General features: G+C 41.4%; 1 protein-coding gene and 2 long non-coding RNA genes across 3 annotated transcripts in view; 2 read left to right on the plus strand and 1 right to left on the minus strand.

Annotated features, from left to right (window-relative positions):
• Nucleotides 1-22,705, plus strand: part of LOC145426168 (uncharacterized) — a 537,068-nt gene that overhangs the window by 445,160 nt on the left and 69,203 nt on the right. The gene's annotated exons all lie outside the window — the stretch shown is intronic.
• On the minus strand, nucleotides 1,301-3,296 carry LOC145426167 (uncharacterized). Its single transcript, XR_013906897.1, has 4 exons — nucleotides 2,989-3,296; nucleotides 2,476-2,628; nucleotides 2,019-2,109; nucleotides 1,301-1,416 (listed from the first exon to the last, which is right to left on the minus strand). It is a non-coding gene; the product is annotated as an uncharacterized LOC145426167 (long non-coding RNA).
• The window catches only part of LOC145426125 (protein NLRC3-like), a 77,062-nt gene continuing 58,176 nt past the window's right edge, over nucleotides 3,820-22,705 (plus strand). Inside the window, exon 1 of the mRNA XM_080299647.1 lies at nucleotides 3,820-3,863. Coding sequence (XP_080155773.1) covers nucleotides 3,820-3,863 — 44 coding nt within the window. The remainder of the gene's footprint in view (nucleotides 3,864-22,705) is intronic.

Here is a 22,705-nt window from a genome sequence, read left to right on the forward strand (position 1 = left end):
ATTGAGTTAAATTAACACAATTTATTCATGTTCAATAAACCTGTGCAATTTGTGTTGATAAAATGTGACTTAAACATGTTTTGATGAAGTAATTTGAGCTCTTGGAATATTTTAATCCTTCACAATTTTCTCACGTTATCCCAACACGATTCAATAACTTTTACCCAATACTACTTGGTCACTTAAATACTACATGTTATCTTCAAATTACATTTTGCTATTATATTCTAGTATCAAATACACAATTTTCAAATGGAGGCCTTATAACAGATTGTATTGTTCTCTTCCAAGATGGTTGCTGGCATCCACCAGTAACCTTTCAAAACAACATGTCTAATTTCACTGCAGTAGGTAAAGAATTAAACTGACATTACTCCTCTACTGAATCTATATAAATCAACAGTTAAATAATGTCAGTTCTTCCGTGTTCTCTGGAATCAATCACAGCAAAGAAATTAAACGGTTTCTTTTGAAAAATGTTGGGAAAGAACAATACAAAACATTCTATTTAAGGCCTCTGACATCAAGATTCAGTTAAACAACAATTATAACTAAACAATTTGAGGTAATGTTAGTTTCCATTAACATTAAATTAGGTTACTGAATTGGCAAACACCTTCCTATTAACACTACCCATTTTACCCCAATAACTAAAGAAATTAGCACTTGCAGGTCAAAACCTTTATTCAAGAGACGCAAAAATAACATTGATACAGTGACTGTCAAAAATTACAGCACTGATCACACTGTGACATCTTGGTTCAAAACAGCACACTTAGAAATATTCAACGTTCTTTACTTCAACTGAATGAAACTGAAAATACCATTTCACACGACCCATATGGGATATTTAGACTGTATAACTGTTCACGCTACATCTCTTCACTAGTAAAAGAAAGAAAAAATACAAAGAGAAATTTAAAAATGCTGCCAAACAGACAAACAGAACTTGTACAGAGCAAAAGGAAAAACAACAACACAAAACAGCTCGTCCTCATGGCAGTTGCAGAGTATATAAAAATGAACCCTGCGATCCGTTCCTGGAATTGAGCTTCAAATATGCAGCAGAACAAGTGTGAGATTTAAATGTCCTTTCACCTAGAGCTGGTCACCTCACATGCATACCGTAACAGTGAGCTTCGTTGCAGGAGCAGTTTTGTCTTAGTTGTGAGCTTTTCTTGAGAGCTGAGTTGCATCCAACTCCATTACCACCCTTTGAATCACCTCAAAAGTGTAGCAGAGTTGTGATGGGTAACTCATGTTGAAGGAATAAAAAAGGTCCAAACAGCATGGCTACTACAGGTCACGTTATCCAGATCTTGAAGAACAACATCAGAAAAGTCATTGCCTGGCGCATCTCTGGAGACAGATGTTCATTGTGGTTTTCTCAATCTGTGCAGTGGCCTCAGTCAAGTCCTGGTCAAACACAAAACATTTCTTTAAGATTCCTTTTTAAACTCATCTCTTTTGAATCTACCAGTTCTAATGTTAGAGTAATTTAAACCAATGCAAGCAACATAGTAAATAGCTATAGCCAAAGAGTGGCCTGCCATGCTGCCATTCATGGTCTAACAGAGTTTCTAAGAGATGGTGAAAAACATAATAATTTCAAATGCTTTACATTAGTTTTTGTTAGAAAGACACCGGCCCATCAGAAATCCAGGTTATGTCACTCAGAAGATGTTAGAATTTAGACTTTCAGCCCCACAATTTGGTTAGCTGTTGGTCAGTTGGTCTTTTTTTTTTTTTTCCAAACAAAAGCTAATGTAAATACTGGTGGGATTTTCCTTTGTTCATTAGAATGACAAATTTAAAGTTTTTTCACACTGATGTGACCCCTAATACAGGGGTGGGGGTGGGGCCTCAAGGGCCAGCGGCCGAGTTCACTACCAGGCCTCATGTGAACTTCAAATTATTAAAGAGGACTACTGGTCCTAACCAGTCCAATGAGGATCAAGTGGATAACTAAATGCATTTTTAAATGTTGCAAATCCACAATCTACTCATAAAACACTCACCATGAACTCCTGCACCAAGATGTTGCAATTGTCTTTCACACAGATGCGGAGCACTTTGATGAGGGACTCCGAGCATTAATGTCATCCTTGACTATTATAACAAAGAAAACAGAGATTTGTGAACTTTTCAGTAGCACAGAAGAAAATGATCCCAGACAAAAACTCTTGACTTTTTAAACCAGTCAACATGCAACACCAGCATCTACAAAGCAATATCAAAAGTTCCTGTTTGACATCAACTTTATGGATATATAGTTTCCAGAACATTTATTTTTAAAAAAAGATACATTTTTCTCAGTGGGCCAGTAAATTCATGACGAAAATTATGGCATCCTTTTAGTGGAATCATTACTCACAGGTAATAGTTGACTGTTTCAATGGATGTAGCATAAAAATCTTTTACTGACCTAATACAATACATATACACTTTGTAGTTAAAGAATTTTAAAGTTCTTACTGTCATAATGGCAGCTACATCCTTTAGCTTTGTGCCCTGTTCCCCCGATCACTTTGCAAACACTTTCAGCAGACTGTCAGAGAGAAACTCAGCTCCGTCAGAAACCTTGACTGTAAAGGCAAGGTTGGGATGCACTGGAATGCTGCATTTTATCTGAAATGACATAAGATTATTTTGAAATAACAGCAGGCACTGTGCTTGGTTAATCAGTAATGTTTTGTTGAATAAAAACTGTGTTTCCAGATCTTATGGGATTAAAAAAAAAATCCAAAGATGTTTGTTTCTGATTTGCAACCCAACAACCCACAAGTTACAACCTCATTTCAGTTCAAGTGTGCATTAATGCGAGTCCAGTAATCACCTTTCTGGCAATACATACAGGTAAAAGTTAAACCTATGGCAGATTTTGGATTTCTCAGTTGTATTAATAGGGTGAGTATGCATGCACCTAATAATTATAAAAAACCTATTATAATTAAGTTACAGAAACGAAAATAGAATATACTTTCTTACCATAACACCTTGAACCCACAATCCATCAGCTGACTCCTGGTGAAATGCAGAATAGAGGTCGTCTCTCAATGTGCAGCAAAAAAAACAAAAACAAAAACAAAAGGACAGCAGGTGAGGGCAGGAGGGGTAGGGATGTAAGCTAGCATAATGCCGCTGATGATATTAGCTAAAGCTGTTCAATGTCCAAAATCTCACTAACACCACGGTGCAGTAAATACACAATGTAACTGAAGAGTCAGTTGGCAAATCTATTCACACAGAAAACCAAATTATGTTATGAGTGCCTCGTAATTAGGTTTAATGTGATATTACGGTATTCAAATGAAAAAGCGCCAATTCTTTGACAACAGATAAAACAGCAAATAAGCTAACGGCTCTTTTTTAGCATGTTACATGGCGACACTCTAGACGTTTAACTACATTTGGCTGAAATATGGTAAATATTAATTCAAAAAATCAAGACATACCAAAAACTTAGAGTTGGCTGCTCGACTTGACTGAGATGGATGCCTTTTTTAAACCACGATCCAAAGCCCGCGAGATGAAATCACGCGTGGTTTCACGAGATTTAACGTTGCTATCTTATTGACTTACTTCACCTGAACATGATATGAACAATTTAATACACCCTTTCTGCATATCATGTAGTTTTTACACTATATAGTTACATTTAACTTTAAAACATGAGGCAATTGTGTTAAATACATGCAAGATGCTTACATAAATCCAAGAGATGGCCAGTCCCTTTTTTTCAGTGCACACATATACACTGATATGCACACACTCATTCCTCCTCCCTTTCCAAACGCCTTCGACGCTTATTCCCTTCCGATGCTGACGGTGGATCAAGGAGACCAGTGCATGCAGGCTCGGATGTACTGTCTAATTCGGCTGTCTCTCACCCTTTACCCACCCCTGTTGCTTGTCATGTGTTTCTTTGGTGTATTAAGAGTTTTTTTCATGTGCTATGTGCAAAGGTGTTTTTTTTTTCTGTTCTCAAACTGATCTTCCTATTGGGGCTTAGTTTGTCACTTTGACAGGTGTCACTCAACCAGGGTTCAGGTTTAGGTTCAGAACATGAATGATGTCTTTTATAAGCCCTGAATATATAAAATAACATTTCAAAAACATGTCTGAGTGATTTCAAAGAGCTCAAATTGTTCATGCTGTTCATGATCCATCTCCATGATGGGAAATGTTCAAGCTCTCTGCAGTACTGATGGACCTTTCCATGACCCATGTGACCCTCCAGGCTTTTGTCCCTCTGTCTGTCTGTGTTTTCAAACCAGTTAACTGTGTGAGTTTCACACTGCAGGAAAACAGATCAAACCAGTTTTTTCCACGAAGTCAAAATTCAGGTTTTAGGCTGAGGTGGAGCCTGCTGTGCTCGACAGGAAGTCCTGACACTCAGTGTGTCATTGTTTGCAGGTAAGGTAATCCAGCTCAGGTGAAGTGAAGTCTTCAGCTCCAGTCTGTGAACTCTTGGATTTGTGAGGAGAACCAGGACTCAGTGTCACTGCTGTAAGTCTCTCTGATTATTCAGTTTTCATTTGGGAAGTGTTTCTGCTCAACAGACAGCAAAGATTTTCACCTTTTTACTGCACAAATATCTGAGATATTAGATATCTGAGATTAGATTTGCTTTATGATATGAAAATAATAATAATATTGGATTGCATTAGTACTTTTCAGGGCCCCCAAAGCGCTTTACAATTCCACTATTCATTCACTCTCACATTCACACACTGGTGGAGGCAAGCTATAGTTGTAGCCAGAGCTGCCTTGACTGACAGAATCGAGGCTGCCATATCACGCCATCGGCCCCTCTGGCCATCACCAGTAGGCGGTAGGTGAAGTGTCTTGCCCAAGGACACAACGACCAAGACTGCCCGAGACGGGGCTCGAACCGGCAACCTTCCAATTGCAAGACTAACTGCCAACTCTTGAGCCACGATCGCCCCATCATATACTTTTATGAATATGAATTTGTTCTAAGATGAGCTGTATAAACTGAAGAGTTGTTGGTGTATACTCTCTGTACACACTGCAGGCTGTACTGTGTTTGTGGTGTGATTTTAGAAGCAGATACTGTTAGAAATAATGATTTTGTATAGGAGAATTATTATGAAAGGAGGTATTTTTAAAGTTTTAGAACTTATAACTTTGAATCCAAGCAATACAAACACTGGACTTGAATTTCTGGTTTAAATCTGCAGATAGTTCATTGTGCAGTCATGAAGTGATGTGAAAAAGTATTTTTCCTTCCTGGTTTCTTATTTTACTTTTATTTATTTATTTATTTATTTATTTATTTATTTATTTATTTATTTATTTATTTATGTATTTGTTAGGTTATAATCTAAAAGCTACCAAACTTGAACTCCACGAGTAAAAATCTTTACTCTTGAACATTTAAAAATACATCATATCAGTATGAGATGTGCGCCTATATTTCATTACTGTTGTGAGTCACTGCGTGGCAGGCAGGAGACTGGACCCAAAATGCAGGACTTACTACACACGTAGATGAACTCAAAATGCAGCTCGTTTGAGGACACAAAGGAAACGGTATAACACTGAACTAAACTCCGAAGCACTAAGCACACACGGGAAACAAGGGGAAACGCACACAGGACTGAGGGTGAAAAAACATTAATGACATGACACTGAGCACCACAGGGATTAAATACAAAAGGCAGCAACAAGGAAATGAGATACACAAGGGGAGCACGGCAGGGGGCAATCAAACCTGAGACACTGACCTTTAAAGTAAAAGAGGAAACGCACAGAACAGAGGGGCTAAATAAAGAAAAACAGAAACCAAAACACAGGAAACTCAAAATACTGGGTCAAAATGATCAGGAATTACAACAGTTATATAAAATTAAATCAAAGGCAAAGACCCTACAACAATCATGACTCCCTATGAGCAAGCGTGTTGGCAACAGTGGGAAGAAAGAATTTATTGTTTGATTCTAAATTCATTTCTGGATTTAACAGGGAGCCAATGAAGGGAAGCTGACAGGGGATTTCTAAAAATCACCCTGCAGTTCTTCAGCTGAGACACCTGAGTTAGAAAACACAAACACTGCAGTTGTCTTTTACCTGCGAGGGCAGTCATAGAGCGCTCGTACTCAAGACTCGCGCTGTATCACTGTCTGCGTTCTTTATACAAGCTGTGTGTGTACAAAGTTAACAAAGTTATTCTAAGAACTCAGAGCTGAGGTTCCCCTTTTCTAAGTCTGCATGTTCTTACAGAAAAAGGAAGCTGTTAGTTGTTTATCACACAAGAGTTAATGTCAAAAGTCACTACTGCCTACTGGTGACATTTGCTTAGTGATCAATAAAAGAACACATTTCATGAAGCTGATCACACTATATACAGTTTTCTTTTAACAGAAGCCAAAACAGGAGAAATCTGACTCTAACCACTCTCTTTCTAGTCCCTGTCAGGACTCTTGCTGCAGCATTTTGGATTAACTGAAGGCTTTTCAGGGAATTTTTAGGACATCCTGATAACAATGAATTGCAGTAGTCCAGCCTGGAAGTAATAAATGCATGAACTAGTTTTTCAGCGTCACTCTGAGACAGAATATTTCTAATTTTAGAGATGTTGCGCAAATGGAAGAAAGCAGTCTTACATATTTGTTTAATATGTGCACTGAAGGCCATATCCTGGTCAAAAATGACTCCAAGGTTCCTCACAGCGTTACTGGAGGCCAAGGTAATGCCATCCAGAGTAAGAATCTGGTTAGATACCACATTTCTAAGATTTTCAGTGCTGAGTACAATAACCTCAGTTTTATCTGAATTAAGAAGCAGAAGGTTAGAGGCCATCCAGGTCTTTATATCTTTAAGACATTCCTGCAGTTTAATTAATTGGTGTGTGTTATCTGGCATCATCGATAGATAGAGCTGGGTGTCATCTGCATAGCAGTGTAAATGTATGCTATGTCTTGTGATGATACTGCCTAAGGGAAGCAAGTATAATGTAAACAGAATTGGTCCTAGCACGGAACCTTGTGAAACTCCATTATTTACCCAAATAATTTTATTTGAGCTGAGCACTTAATCAGATCAAGAGCTTGAAATGTCAGATAGAAGGTCAGAGTAAGGCCCTGGTAGATGATAGATAACAACAAGTATATTTTTGTGATTTTCCAGCTAGTGTGGAAAAGGCAAAGCATTAGGCTTTCAAATGAGTTAAAACTCTTTCTGAGTTTATGGTTGATTAACAAACTGGAGTGGAAAATTGCTGCCACTCCCCCTCCTCGGCCTGAATAATAGCGATGCTGCTTATCGATTGGATGGTTGTTTTCAGCTCTACTCTCAGTGTTTACTGTACAGCTGAAGGTAGAAAGTGTCTGAATCCATTAGACTGTAAACAGAGTAAGTGATCGTTGATCATTTGAAGCTTTGCAGTAGAAATGTCCATATTCTAAATAAAGCAAACAGTGTGTCAGAGCTGATCTGTAATCAGTGTGTTCACACCAGCAGCTACAAAAAGGTTTCATGTCTTTACACATCAGCATGTGAACTTTACTCTGACTTAGATCAGTCTGAGCAGTCAGATGGCATATTTATACAGCAGTACATGAAGGTGTGCCCCCCACCGCCCTCCCGAGTCCCGCCCTCTTTCAGAAAGCAGCTCACCAGTGTGTCCATGTTTAGTGTTCAGATGTGGAGTGGAGTTTGTTGTTCATTGGTGTGTGTTTGAGGAAACTGTAAGTTTGCTTTGTTTCATCCTTTAACTGTTTGATTGTTTGTTTCTGCTCTGTGGTGTTTGGACCAGGTGTTCAGCACTTATTTCAGGAGAAACTTTGGATCACTCTTGTGTTTAAAGAGAAATCCACATGATTATAGATTATTGATTGATTGGATTCAAGTCTCAGGAGTATCATCTGCTTCTCACAAATCTGATAACAGGGAGGCGCATTGGCCTTGTCAGTCATGTGACCGTGACTTCGTTTAGACTCAAACTGATAACAGTGGTTAAGCTGCAGAGCATCAGTGGCATGAGGATGCTGGACAGCCTCATTGTTCAGGTGTGTAGTAAGAGAATAAAATATTATAATTTCATCTGGTTCATTCCTCTTAGTAAGCTTCAGAAGCTTCAGTCTGGATCCACTAAGCCTTTGAGTCACACAGAAAATCATTTGTTCTCAAGTCTGTAATTGGTTGTTCAGAAAGGTAAACATGATACTGGAGATGCAATCTGACCTCTGATTGGTCAGTTATGGTGGACTTATGGACGTAGTGTGTCACCATAACAACAGTGTTTAAATAAGTGTAGAAAGGTGTGTCATTGGTCAGAACCTTAGAATGGCTGTGACAAACAGCCACCATGGTGGAGCACAGCTCCTTATGAAGTCACAGTTGGAGTTGGTGATCAGAGCTGCTCTGAACCTTAACCTCTTCTCGGCCGGACTACTTCCTGATGTTTGAAGTTGTGAGCCCTGAGAGGATCACAGGATGTTTGGGAATACCGGGACAGTCTGGAAAACCTTCACTCCCTCTTACCCTAACTGACTGACTGACTCAGATACTTGTTGGGTCTAGTGTTAAGTTGCGTTCAGTCACTCAGCCTGTGAAGACACACTGATTTGCTGATTTGCTGACAAATTTTAGTCCCCCGTGGGGACTAAAATCCAGGTCCCCACGACGGCTGTTAGTCCCCATCAGTATAGTAAATTTCACATTTTGACCCCCACCAACATAGTAAGAAACCATGTACGTATACACACACACACACACACACACACGCACACACAACAAACACACACAGGTAAATCCAGTCTGAAGTGAGACTCAAAGATCAGTTTGTACACAGACAGCAAAAAAGATGAATTTAGATGAGGGAAAGTTGTTAGTAAAGATTTGTCTTCATTAAAGGGACAATTTATGAGAAACTCTGGGTTCTGTGTGTTTGATGGACTCTGTCTCCTCTCTTCTGATTGGTTGTTTTTAAAAACAGTGTGTTTTTATTCATGATGTGTTTGGAGTGAAGTTTTGCTGGCAAACACTCAATGATAATTTGGTCAGTCTCGTCTGTGGTTCCTGTTGTTGTTTTTTGTCTTTGTGAATTCTGTTTCTTGGATTAGACCAGAGGCCCAGTGACTGTGCTCAGCAGTCACTTCATTATTCTGTCCAAGGAGAGATACTCAGGTAACTCTATGTTACTGACCATCACCACACAGGACACAATCACAAGCAATAATGAACTTTAATCACCATTGATTATGATCATATCACAGTCTTTATATATCACATTCTCAGCAGGTCGGTCAGTTTTCAGTCTGTTGGAGATGTTCAGGTGTGAAGATCTGAAGACCTTTAACAAGAACAATAAAGACTTCACTTATTCATGAAACACAGACGAATGGTTTTGAAAACAGAACGAACAGAGTAGAATAACATTTTAATAACCTGTTTAACCCTTTAAAACTGGTCGAAGCAGGCACGCTCCATTTGCGTAGCTATTTTTAAATCCCTGTTGAACTGGAACCACGTAAGCTAGCGCAATAATTTTTTTTGCATATGAAACTGGAGGAGTTGTACTTACATCTTATCCCATCAGCTTGCCTTAGGTCACGGTTTTCTTTCACATATAACTTTGCAAAAATTGCATAAAAATCACTTGCAGCAACAAAAACATAATACTCGAGAAACACGCTTTGCCGATCCGATCAGCTGTTCAAAACACTTCCTACGTTGGAATAGACGATAGACGTCAGCGCGAACTATCGCATGTCCGCCATTACTTGCCCGAAACCGGAAGTGACGTCATTTTCGCGGAAAATGTAGTTTTTGACTTTTGGGGCCTTATAAGCCTATACTGGTGTTTTTAAAAGTCATGTTTGACTTTATGCTTTTCTGAATAGTTTCTGGGATGCTTATAAGTCAAATTGCACTGCTGGAAATAATTTATTTTGATACACATGCTTTTGTTTTTTTTTCAAATTTGCATTATAATATTTATTTTAGTTTTTCCTGCAGTATATAAAATTTGGTGCATCTTAAAAATGAAACTTTGAAGGCACTCAAAACAAATTTTCTGTTGTTGGAAACTATTTTGTGCAACTTTTTTGTATTTACAGTTTTGAGGGATAAACCTCTTAAATTTCTCTAACTCGAAATATATGTAAAAAAAACCCAAGAATGATTTTCATTTTTTTTGTAGTTTATTGCACTTTTTTGCAATTTATGTAGTTACTATGGACTTAATGCATACATATTTTTTAAAACTTGGGCTATAACAGTTGTATTGATGTATAGCAACTTGAAATGCTCCCAAAAATGACTCTACAGCATGTAAAAATATGGTTCTATGGTAGGTCTTAAAGGGTTAATATTCAAACACAGGCACACACATAGCGTGACACACTCGACATGAGGAAGAGTTAGTTAAACTGAACATTCCTCTGCTGACAACTGATGATTGAGGCATCACAGAGACTGATAAACTGATAGAGCAGAACAGGAAGTGAGACATTTTTATTCACTTTACATAAAATGAATCTGATATATCATCTAGATTATCATCTGGGCGATTGTGGCTCAAGAGTTGGTAGTTCGTCTTGTAATCGGAATGTTGCCGGGTTGAGCCCCGTCTCGGACAGTCTCGGTCATTGGGCAAGACACTTCACCTACTGCCTACTGGTGATGGCCAGAGGGGCCGATGGCGCGATATAGCAGCCTTGCTTCTGCCAGTCTGCCCCAGGGCAGCTGTGGCTACAACTGTTGCTTGCCTCCACCAAATAAAATAAAATCAAATCACTTTTATTGTCACATCACATGTGCAGGTACACTGGTACAGTATATGTGAGTGAAATTCTTGTGTGCGAGCTTCACAAGCAACAGAGTTGTGCAAAAATAAAATAACGTAAAACAAGCAAAATATAAGAATGGCTAAATCTGAGACTAGTAAATATATGTACAATATATAATAGTATATGCATTACTGGATGTGTATACTAAATATGTTTTTCTACGTGTTTGTGTGTGTGTATACATATTTTACAAATTAAATAGAGTAAACAATAAAATAAAATATCTAAAAAAATATACAGAGTTGGTTGAGACATGTGCAAAACAGTGGCATTAATGTACAGTATGTAGTGCATAATGTTGAAGTTCCAGTAGTGGAGCTGAGGTGTCTATGATGTGTTCAGCAGTCTGATGGCCTGATGGAAAAAGCTGTCTCTCAGTCTGCTGGTTCGGGACCGGATGCTGCAGAACCTCCTTCCTGATGGAAGTAGTCTGAACAGTTTATGGCTGGGGTGACTGGAGTCCTTGATGATCCTCTCCGCTTTCCTCAGGCACCGCTTCCTGTAGATGTCTTGGAGGGAGGGAAGCTCACCACCAATTATCCGTTCAGAGCACCGCACTACTCTCTGGAGAGCTTTGCAGTTGTAAGCGGTGCTGTTGCCATACCAGGTGGTGATGCATCCAGTGAGGATGCTCTCAATGGCACAGTGATAGAAGGTCCTGAGGATGCGGGGGCTCATGCCAAATCTTTTCAGTCTCCTGAGAAAGAAGAGGCACTGCTGCGCCTTCACTGTTTTGTTTATGTGTACTGACCACGTAAGATCCTCAGCCAGATGTACACAAAGGAAGCGGAAGCTGCTCACTCTCTCCACAGCAGCGCCATTGATGGTGATGAGGGTGTGTACTTCTCTGCACCTCCGGAAGTCCACTATCAACTCCTTTGTCTTTGCAACGTTGAGGGTGTGAATGTGAGAGTGAATGCATAGTGGAATTGTAAAGTGCTTTGAGGGTCTTGAAAAGCGCTATATAAATGCAATCCATTATTATTAAACTGTAAATCACATACATTGATGTCTGTTAGTCTTTACACAGCTCTGTTAAATAAGGTGTTGTTACCGTTGGTGCTTGATAAAGATCAGGTGTGCTGCCAACTGAAACTATGCTGCATGCAGTTACTAGTTTTTCTAGTTTGCTGATGGAAACTTCCATGGAAAACTGAAAACATCCAACATCATTAAACATCTGATTCACATGAATATGAAGTAAGACAGAGGACTGTGTTTAAGGATCTCTATAATATTTTATGCCTTTGAGGTTTTTGAGATATTTATTTTTCTCTGTGACTCAGGATTAATTTAATTTAATAATGAGAAATAATGAGAAGAACATTGTAACATCAATCACATGAATTAAGCTCTACAATTAAGGTCCAGGTTATTATTTCTGATGGTGTCATGACGTACACTTGGTCAAAGAACCGAAGAACTTGTCCAGAAAGAACACGTAACTCTCACATAGACAGACAAAGAAAGGTTACTGTATATAAAGGCACATAGATCCACACAGTGAATGTTGGATATTATTGACTGGTGGGGGTTCAGACTCTGTGCTGATGTACCTCTACTGAGACATCCCTGAAAGCCTCCAGGGCTTTCTCTCTCTCTGTGCAACTGTTAAAAATAACTATAGTGCAAGTTTCAGCCTGCAGTAAATCTCTTTCCTTTTACTGGAACAAACGCATAAAAAACAGTTTGTTAGAAAAAGTCAACATTCATGTTTGACTGAGGGGACGTGGAAAAAACCACCTCTGTCCCACAATGCCCTCTGGTGTTCAGGTGAACTGTGACTCAGAAAGGAGGAGGGTGATAAGATAAGATAAGATAAGATAACCTATATTAGTCCCACACGTGGGAAATTTGTTTTGTCACAGCAGGAAGTGGACAGTGCAAAAGTTATGAGGCAAAAATTAGGATACAATAAGAATAAATACAGTACACAACTGTACAGAATATAATAAATAAAATACTATATACAGTAGAATAAAATAAAATAAATATACAATAAGATAAAAATAGAATACAAATACAAATGCTATATACAACTGAGTAAAAATACAACGATGACAGAAAGGATTATTGCACTTAGTATTATTGCATATGTATGGATGTGTGTGTTTGATCAGTTAAAGTCTTTATTATGGAGTCTGACAGCAGTGGGGAGGAAAGACCTGCGAAATCTCTCCGTCCCACACCGTGGGTGCCGCATTCTCCCACTGAAGGAGCTGCTCAGTGCTGTCACAGTCTGCTGCATGGGGTGGGAGATGTTGTCCAACAGGGATGACAGCTTAGCCACCATTCTCCTGTCACTCACCACCTCCACTGGGTCCAGAGGGCATCCTAGGACAGAGCTGGCCCTTCGGATCACCCTGTTCAGTCTCTTCCTGTCCCCAGCAGAGATGCTGCCGCCCCAGCAGACCACACCATAAAAGATAGCAGAAGCCACAACAGAGTCATAGAAGGTCTTCAGGAGTGGGCCCTCCACTCCAAATGACCTGAGTCTCCGCAGCAGGTACAGCCTGCTCTGCCCTTTCCTGTAGAGGGCGTCTGAGTTATGAGTCCAGTCCAGTCTGTTGTTCAGATGAACACCAAGGTACCTGTAGCTGTCCACAGCCTCAATGTCCATACCTTGGATGTTCAGTGGTTGAAGTGGAGAATGCTTGTGCCTGCGGAAGTCTACCACCAGTTCCTTGGTTTTACTGGCGTTGATCTGGAGGTAGTTCAGCTGGCACCAGTCCCCAAAGTCTTGGGTCAGTCCTCTGTACTCCCTGTCGTCCCCATCAGTGATGAGGCCGACTATTGCAGAGTCATCAGAGAACTTCTGCAGGAAGCACTGGGTGGAATTGTGGGATGTTTCAGAGGCTGCAGCAGACGAAGGAGCTCAGACTTATACTGTGGATGCTTCCAGGATTTCACTGACATCAGATCATTTGACATCACCGTGTTGGCATGCTGTCTCATGTTAAGCTATAAATTTTAATATATACTGTGAACATTATATATATATATATATATATACATATCTATCTATCTATCTATCTATCTATCTATCTATCTATCTCTCTCTCTCTCTCTCTCTCTCTCTCTCTCTCTATATATATATATATATATATATATATATATATATATATATATATATATATATATATACACCCAGCACGCCCCTGCGGGTGGTTTATCCTTCAAGCTCGGGTCCTCTACCAGAGGCCTGGGAGCTTGAGGGTCCTGCGCAGTATCTTAGCTGTTCCCAGGACTGCGCTCTTCTGGACAGAGATCTCCGATGTTGTTCCCGGGATCTGCTGGAGCCACTCGCCTAGTTTGGGAGTCACCGCACCTAGTGCTCCGATTACCACGGGGACCACCGTTACCTTCACCCTCCACATCCTCTCGAGCTCTTCTCTGAGCCCTTGGTATTTCTCCAGCTTCTCGTGTTCCTTCTTCCTGATATTGCTGTCATTCGGAACCGCTACATCGATCACTACGGCCGTCTTCTTCTGTTTGTCTACCACCACTATGTCCGGTTGGTTAGCCACCACCATTTTGTCCGTCTGTATCTGGAAGTCCCACAGGATCTTAGCTCGGTCATTCTCCACCACCCTTGGGGGCATCTCCCATTTTGACCTCGGGACTTCCAGGTTATACTCGGCACAGATGTTCCTGTACACTATGCCGGCCACTTGGTTATGGCGTTCCATGTATGCCTTGCCTGCTAGCATCTTGCACCCTGCTGTTATGTGCTGGATTGTCTCTGGGGCATCTTTACACAGCCTGCACCTGGGGTCTTGCCTGGTGTGATAGACCCCAGCCTCTATGGATCTTGTACTCAGAGCTTGTTCTTGTGCTGCCATGATTAGTGCCTCTGTGCTGTCTTTCAGTCCAGCTTTGTCCAGCCACTGGTAGGATTTCTGGATATCAGCCACCTCCTCTATCTGCCGGTGGTACATACCGTGCAGGGGCCTGTCCTTCCATGATGGTTCCTCGTTTCCCTCCTCTTTCTTGGGTTTCTGCTGCCTGAGGTATTCACTGAGCACTCGGTCAGTTGGGGCCATCTTCCCAATGTATTCTTGGATGTTCCTTGTCTCATCCTGGACTGTGGTGCTGACACTCACCAGTCCCCGGCCCCCTTCCTTCCGCTTAGCGTACAGCCTCAGGGTGCTGGACTTGGGGTGAAACCCTCCATGCATGGTAAGGAGCTTTCTTGTCTTTATGTCAGTGGCTTCTATCTCCTCCTTTGGCCAGCCTATTACCCCAGCAGGGTACCTGATCACGGGCAGGGCGTACGTGTTGATGGCCCGGATCTTGTTCTTACCATTCAGCTGACTCCTCAGGACTTGCCTGACCCTCTGCAGGTACTTGGTGGTTGCAGTCTTTCTAGCGGCCTCTTCATGGTTCCCATTTGCCTGCGGGATCCCCAGGTACTTGTAACTGTCCTCTATGTCTGCAATGTTGCCTTCTGGTAGTTCAATCCCCTCAGTTCTGACTACCTTCCCTCTCTTTGATACCATCCGACTACACTTCTCCAGTCCGAACGACATTCCAATGTCATTGCTGTATAGCCTGGTAGTGTTATGTTGTATATGTTGACTACAACATATATATATATATATACATATATATATATATATATATATATATATATATATATATATATATATATATATATATATATATATATATATATTAGGGGTGCAACGATACACAAAATTCACGGTTCGGTTCGGTTCGATACTTTGGTGTCACGGTTCGATATTTTTTCGATACAAAAAAATGTTCATGCATTTTTAATTTGTCATTTATTAAAATTATAAATATATATTTTAACTCAAAAGTACCGTTTTTAAATTTAACCCTAACCCTTGTGCGTGTTTTTTATTTTGACAGCGAATGCGCACCTGCGGACCACTTATGTGCAGCCCTGGTTATTTAGCTCGTCATATTGTAGCCACAGAAATTCTTTTGTCCATGAAACCATAAAGCTGCACTTTCCTTTTGCCTTATAGTCTCATTTGTCATAACTTCTCCATTTTGTGGTAAGCTTTTCTTTGGCTGTCACCTCTTCACCCTGACCTGTCTTATTTGGCTCAGCAGAACTGAAATGCTTTTACACGCTCACTCACATAAGCTCAGCGATTCTCTGCGCGATCAACCTCTCACATGTTTAAGCTTGCTGCGGGAGATTTCACTTGTCATGTTTGCATAGTAAGCTAACGATTAATAAGACGATGTCAGAGGAATTGGTGCACAAATTATCATCACTCACAGATCAGTGCTGTCGCTCTCTATACACAGTTCGCATGATTGCAAAGTGAAAGCAAAAAAACAAGCGCAAATTCAAACGCGACTTCAATATGTCACATATTGACAGTGGCTCACCGATGCCAATGACATAATTACCCAGCTAAATTTCTGAAAGAATGCAAAAGCATTGACATATATTTTTCCTACAATAGCCCGACGGGCAGGGCAGAGATAGATTTTGGTAGCCCTACTGAAAAAATCGCTAGCTCCGGGACGTCGGGCTAGCGATATTGCGAGCCCTGTATCTGATTGAGGAATCACTCATCTTTGGAAAAGAGAGTTTATTACAGAGAAATGGCTCTTTCCAAAATAAAAGCTATACTATCCGCTTCTTCTGGGCTATATTCTCAGCAGCATAAGGAGAATCATGTGCTAACAGCTGTCTAAATGACTCGGCTAAAGTTAGTAGCATGCTTGCTTTTTTTTGTCTGCTTCCACTTGTCTTTGCACTAGGATGATGTCGGCGTAAATGTGCAGTCATATTCGTCGTGTTCCCACTAGTGCTTTCAGGTTAATCTCGTTGAAATGACCTTAACGCCACAACACGGCAAATCTCCGTTAACGAGCTACCGCCGATCGCTCCGTGCATGGGGCTAGACGGCCAACACGTTAACGAGCTAACTGCGCTAGCACACTAGTTCACACCAATGTAATTGAGCATTGCATGGCACATCCAACATACTGTTTTACTTTAGTCCATGACTCGCTTACCTTCAGGGTCATACGTCACATGAAAACCAAAATAATTCCAAACGCCAGAACTGAATGAGGGTGGGGGAGGTGCCCTGCGCTCTTCCTTCTGACTATGCTGTCTGTGTTGAGCGCTCAGTGGATCTGCGCTGGACAGTGCAGCCTAGGCGGAGTAGTCGAACACAGATTCACTGAGCGCTCAACACAGACAGCATCGTCAGAAGGAAAATTGATAAAATAAATTACAAATGTTGTATTGTTCGATACATATGCGTACCGAACCGAAAGCACTGTATCGAACGGTTCAATATCGATACGAATATCGTTGCACCCCTAATATATATATATATATATATATATATACACTCAACAAAAATATAAACGCAACACCTTTGCTACTGCTCCAATTCCCCATGGGATGGACGTAGAGACCTAAAATTCATTCCAGATACACAATATAACCATCCCTCCCAAACAGTGGTCACAAATCAGTCCAAATGTGTGGTAGTGGGCACATCTGCCATATTGAGATAATCCATCCCATCTCACAGGTGTGCCACATCAGGATGCTGATCTAACATCATGAGTAGTGCACAGGTGTACCTCAGACTGCCCACAACAAAAGGCCATATTTGGACAGCACACATGATGGAAAGGAGGATTTCAGTTGATGTGCACATGAATGATTTTCTCTGCAGGTGGAGGTAGAAAGTGTGTGTGAGCTGATGTGGATGCGAATTGAGCAGCATGGATCAGTGTGAGGACAGAGAGGACGGAGTCCCTCCCTTTAAAACCACTCTGTGTGGGGAACATGAGAGCCAGACCAAAGCTCAGAGGTGAGGTGACCATCTCTAACTGTCCATGACTCTTCTCCATGTCACAGCTCAGCACTCACATTTCTGCCCCATCATTATTCACAGGAACCCAGCTAAACATTTTCTGTATACTTGCACTGAACAACACACTGAAAGTGGAATAGAAGTAGAACTTGGATCCACCTGTGATCAGGCTACAGATGTTATGACTGGTTTTAAAGGACAACAAGACTCTGCTGCAGAGAGGTGAGCTGTTAGCAACATGAACTCTTTGATGTCAGTTTGGCGTCTTATTTAAATGAAAGCTTGTTTCCTGGTCTCTAAACTGCATCTCTGTAGGAGAGTGAGCAGTCAGAGGACATCCAGGTACAGGTGTAAAGTGTTTCTGATGTGTGTATAAAGTATAATTTATTTGCTGTTGTTGTACAATGAGAGATGCATTTTTCAAGAGTATTTCCAACTTTCTTCAAATGCTGACCTGTGTCTAAACGGTATGAAATCGTTGTCTTATTGTCACTGTGGATGAAGATGTGATACATTTTTGCACATTCAAGCGTGTTTATTCCATCTTTGAGTTTCTGCAGTGGACACTGAACCACACAAACAGTTCCACTTCGAAGAAAACCTCCACTTTTAAGTACTTAAAAATAGAAGGTTAAAGAAATGCCAGCCTAAAACTAAAACTTGTGGTGAACATTAGTGATGTGTCGGTCACGAACGAAATCGCTCTTAGAGCCGGATCTTTGACGTGAACGACGTGAGCCGGCTCCTTATTGAGAGCCATGGGGGTTTTTTTCTTTCTCTCACCCTCTCTTTCGCACTTTTTTCCCGCTTCACTCCGCACGCGAGCCTTGTGCTTTGCGCTGGGAAGTGGGGGGAGGTGCGGTAGTTACACACGCAGTAGCACAGGAACAGAGTGGGAGGGAAAGACAGAGAAAGAGAGCCAGGGACAATAACGTCACATTAGAAAGGTATAGTAATCATGATAAAGGATTCAGAAAATTTATTCATGCAGGCCCATATGACAGAGAATATGTTCTTTTTGTTTTCATATTTTAATTTATATTTAATTGTGTTGTGGTTTGCAGTGTTTTGTGTTGTTACACTTTAAATATGTTTAAAAAGAAAAAGCTGAAAATTTAAATAGTTAAAAGTTGAACTGTGAATAGTTGGTTTTTGTATTATATGATTTATTTATTACATTTTATGTGGAATGAATAAATAAAAGTATATTTATGGTGGCCCCTACAGACACAACACGTACAAACTTCAAAACACATACAAACTCCAAAACAGGTAAAAACTTCAGAAGCACGTAAAAACTGAGAAGCACGTAAAAACTCAAAAACACGTACAAAATACAACAGAAGTGCTCCAGAATGCTAGGCGGAGTGTTGAACTTTTGTTAACTTTTGTTCAATTGTGTAATTTAAGTGATCTACGTAGCTTTGTTTTGGAAGTTCAGTTAACGCTAGAAATGTGTTTTGGAGTTTGTACGTGCTTTGTCTCTAGGGGCCACCGCATATATTCATATATAAAAATATATAAATAAAACCACTTTTTTTACATTAGTAATTCCTTTTGTGCATCATTTTATATTATTAATAATAAATTAATTAAAGCAACAAAACAACCTGAAGAGCCGGTTCGGAGGCGAAAGAGCCGGCTCTTTTTAGTGAGCCAAGCCGAAAGAGCCAGTTCTCTAAAAAGAGCCGGAAATCCTATCACTAATGAACATGCTTGATTTGGATTTTTATCCTTTAGTTGTAATCAGAAAAAAAATAAGTGGTGTATTTTAAACACACATCACATATCACAGTCAGGCGGAGCTGACTGTAGGTAGAGTGGATAATGGACCTTAATTCGGACACAGAAGGAGACAAAAGAGTGGGTTTTTTTTTCATTTTCATCAGCGATTTTCATTTTTTTTGTAGTTTATTGCACTTTTTTGCAATTTATGTAGTTACTATGGATTTAATTCATACATATTATTAAAATTTGGGCTATAACTTCAATGGAAAGCCGCCTTGACACAATTGAGTCAACTCTGTATAAGCTCCAGGCAGATATCCGGTCAGCCGAACAGCGTCTAGATGTTATCGATACAACTTACTACAATGGACGGCCGTGTTTGTATGCTTGAAACTACATGCAAGGAACTAATGGCGGCCACCGATAACCTGCATGCGAAGCTAGGCCAGATGAAGGCGCGCTCATGTCGGGCCAACATCAGGATTGTTGAAGTGAAGCAAGGTGCTGAGGGTGGTAAGCCAGCGGACTTTGTTTCATCTCTGCTGCTGGATGTGTTGAGGAAAGACAACTTTATTAAGCCGATAAAAGTGGAGAGAGAACACTGTACCCTTAGACAAAAACCAATGGCTTGCAAGCGACCGAGGGCTATCATAGCCAAGTTACATCATGAGAAAGACGTGTGGCATGTCCTGTGTCTGGCACACCAAGTCCAGACGCTTTTCCCACTGAAAAGCGTCTGGACTTCTTTAAGTTGCTTGAAGACGTTTCGCCTCTCATCCGAGAAGCTTCTTCAGTTCTGAGGTCAAATGGCGGAGAGTCCCAGATTTTTTTTTTTTTTTTTTTCCTGTCCCGTTTGGCTCTTTTGCCATCAGAATTGTTGTCTAAAGGCAAAGAAAGATGCCCAACGGATTTACTTTACCAAATTGACCATCCTAGCCTTGCCGTAATGGTCCATTTGATTCATCTTTTATTGTTTATTTTATTTTCACTTACTGAATATGGGACAGACTTGACTGTGGGAAAGAAGGGGAGAAAGAAAGAGGGAAAGAGAAACAACTGAGAAGAGGGACAGGGGAGAAGGGCAAAAGACAAAAACCAACAGAACGGGCAGAGAAAAAAAAAGAAAAAAAATGCATATATCAATCACCTGGATCACCTGCTGAGAAAGAAAACAGAAAACAAGCAGAAGAGAACAAGAGTAATAGAATAAACAACATCACAATGATATATGGGAATATGACAGTAAATACTAAATATTAAACATTATTGTGCAGCACATAAGATCAACAGAACACAGTGTGCTTTGAGGTAGGAGCCAAAAAGGGTGTAGTTTGTGGGTGTGATCACCCGTGTGTACACTTGTGAGCATGGACGCGCTTGTTTTTTTTAAAAAGGTTCCTTCATGTAATGATCTGCTAGAGGGTGTGGGAGGGCCACAGCCCCGTCCTCCAGGGCATGAAGCAGGTATGGAGGAGATCAAAACTCCAGACATCCAGAGGCCCCCAGAACACAAGAGACCAAGGAAGACCAACAGAGAGGCAGCCGCGCCACTGTCCCAGAAAGAGCTGAGGAGAGTCCCAGATGAGGGCTCACTCAGCAGCCGCGGAGCAGAAGCAAGGGGGAGTTGCAGTGACGCGCCCGTGAGCTCCGCCGGCAGCCAGCCGTGCCTGAGTGACCGAGCCCCAGGCCGAGAGGCTGGGGGCACCCCACCTCCGAAGTGGCCCGAGCGAGCCCCAGGCTCCAGGCCCCGATAAGCGGCCGCCAAAGAGTGAGCCGGTGTGTACCTGGACACCCATCCCCGGACACAAAGAACCACCAATGCACCGATGTCTGAGGGAGTCCGCCACTGGCAGGGGAAGTGGTGGTAGGGGGAGATAGGCCTCCAAACCTTGGAGGGCCTGAGATGTCCCCAGAGAGGTGGCGTCTGACACCCAACCTGACATATAGACACAGACATACAGGCACACACATTTACAAACATCCATTCCCACCCTCATGCTCTCATATGCACTTACTCCACACTCAACCAACGTGGAGACAGACATAAAGAGACGCTGTACACACGATCACACTCCCCAAGCGTACTCTACGCACCGGGTCTAGGTACCCTTGCCCCTGGAGGGGGGAACTGCACCCAGACCCAGGTGGTGTTACCCTTTTCCCTGCGGTGGGGGGAGGCAGACCGCCCCGACTCCGCAGCAGCAGGGAGGCCCCACACTCCAGACCGCAGTCGGACGGCCAACTCCTCCTCCTAGCCCCCCCGCTCCAGCAGGCCGCAGAGAATGGGGGTGAGAGAAGACTCCAAACCTCCCTCCACACGCTCATTCAATTCAATTCAATTCAATTTTATTTATATAGCGCCAAATCACAACAAAAGTCGCCTCAAGGCGCTTCATAGATACAGAGAAAAACCCAACAATCATATGACCCCCTATGAGCAAGCACTTTGGCGACAGTGGGAAGGAAAAACTCCCTTTTAACAGGAAGAAACCTCCGGCAGAACCAGGCTCAGGGAGGGGCGGCCATCTGCTGCGACCGGTTGGGGTGAGAGAAGGAAGACAGGATAAAGACATGCTGTGGAAGAGAGACAGAGGTTAATAACAGATATGATTCAATGCAGAGAGGTCTATTAATACATAGTGAGTGAGAAAGGTGACTGGAAAGGAAAAACTCAATGCATCATGGGAATCCCCCGGCAGCCTACATCTATTGCAGCATAACAAAAGGAGGATTCAGGGTCACCTGGTCCAGCCCTAACTATATGCTTTAGAAAAAAGGAAAGTTTTAAGCCTAATCTTAAAAGTAGAGATAGTGTCTGTCTCCCGAATCCAAACTGGAAGCTGGTTCCACAGAAGAGGGGCCTGAAAACTGAAGGCTCTCCCTCCCATTCTACTTTTAAATACTCTAGGAACAACAAGTAGGCCTGCAGAGCGAGAGCGGAGCGCTCTAATAGGGTGATATGGTACTACAAGGTCATTAAGATAAGATGGGGCCTGATTATTTAAGACCTTGTATGTGAGGAGCAGGATTTTGAATTCAATTCTGGATTTAACAGGAAGCCAATGAAGGGAAGCCAAAACAGGAGAAATATGCTCTCTCTTTCTAGTCCCTGTCAGGACTCTTGCTGCAGCATTTTGGATTAGCTGAAGGCTTTTCAGTGAGTTTTTTGGACATCCTGATAATAATGAATTACAGTAGTCCAGCCTGGAGGTAATAAATGCATGAACTAGTTTTTCAGCGTCACTCTGAGACAGGATATTTCTAATTTTAGAGATGTTGCGCAAATGGAAGAAAGCAGTCTTACATATTTGTTTAATATGTGCGTTGAAGGACATGTCC

The sequence above is a fragment of the Astatotilapia calliptera genome, chromosome 3, assembly GCF_964374335.1.
Source record: "Astatotilapia calliptera chromosome 3, fAstCal68.1, whole genome shotgun sequence".
NCBI classification, from domain to species: Eukaryota; Metazoa; Chordata; class Actinopteri; order Cichliformes; family Cichlidae; genus Astatotilapia; species Astatotilapia calliptera.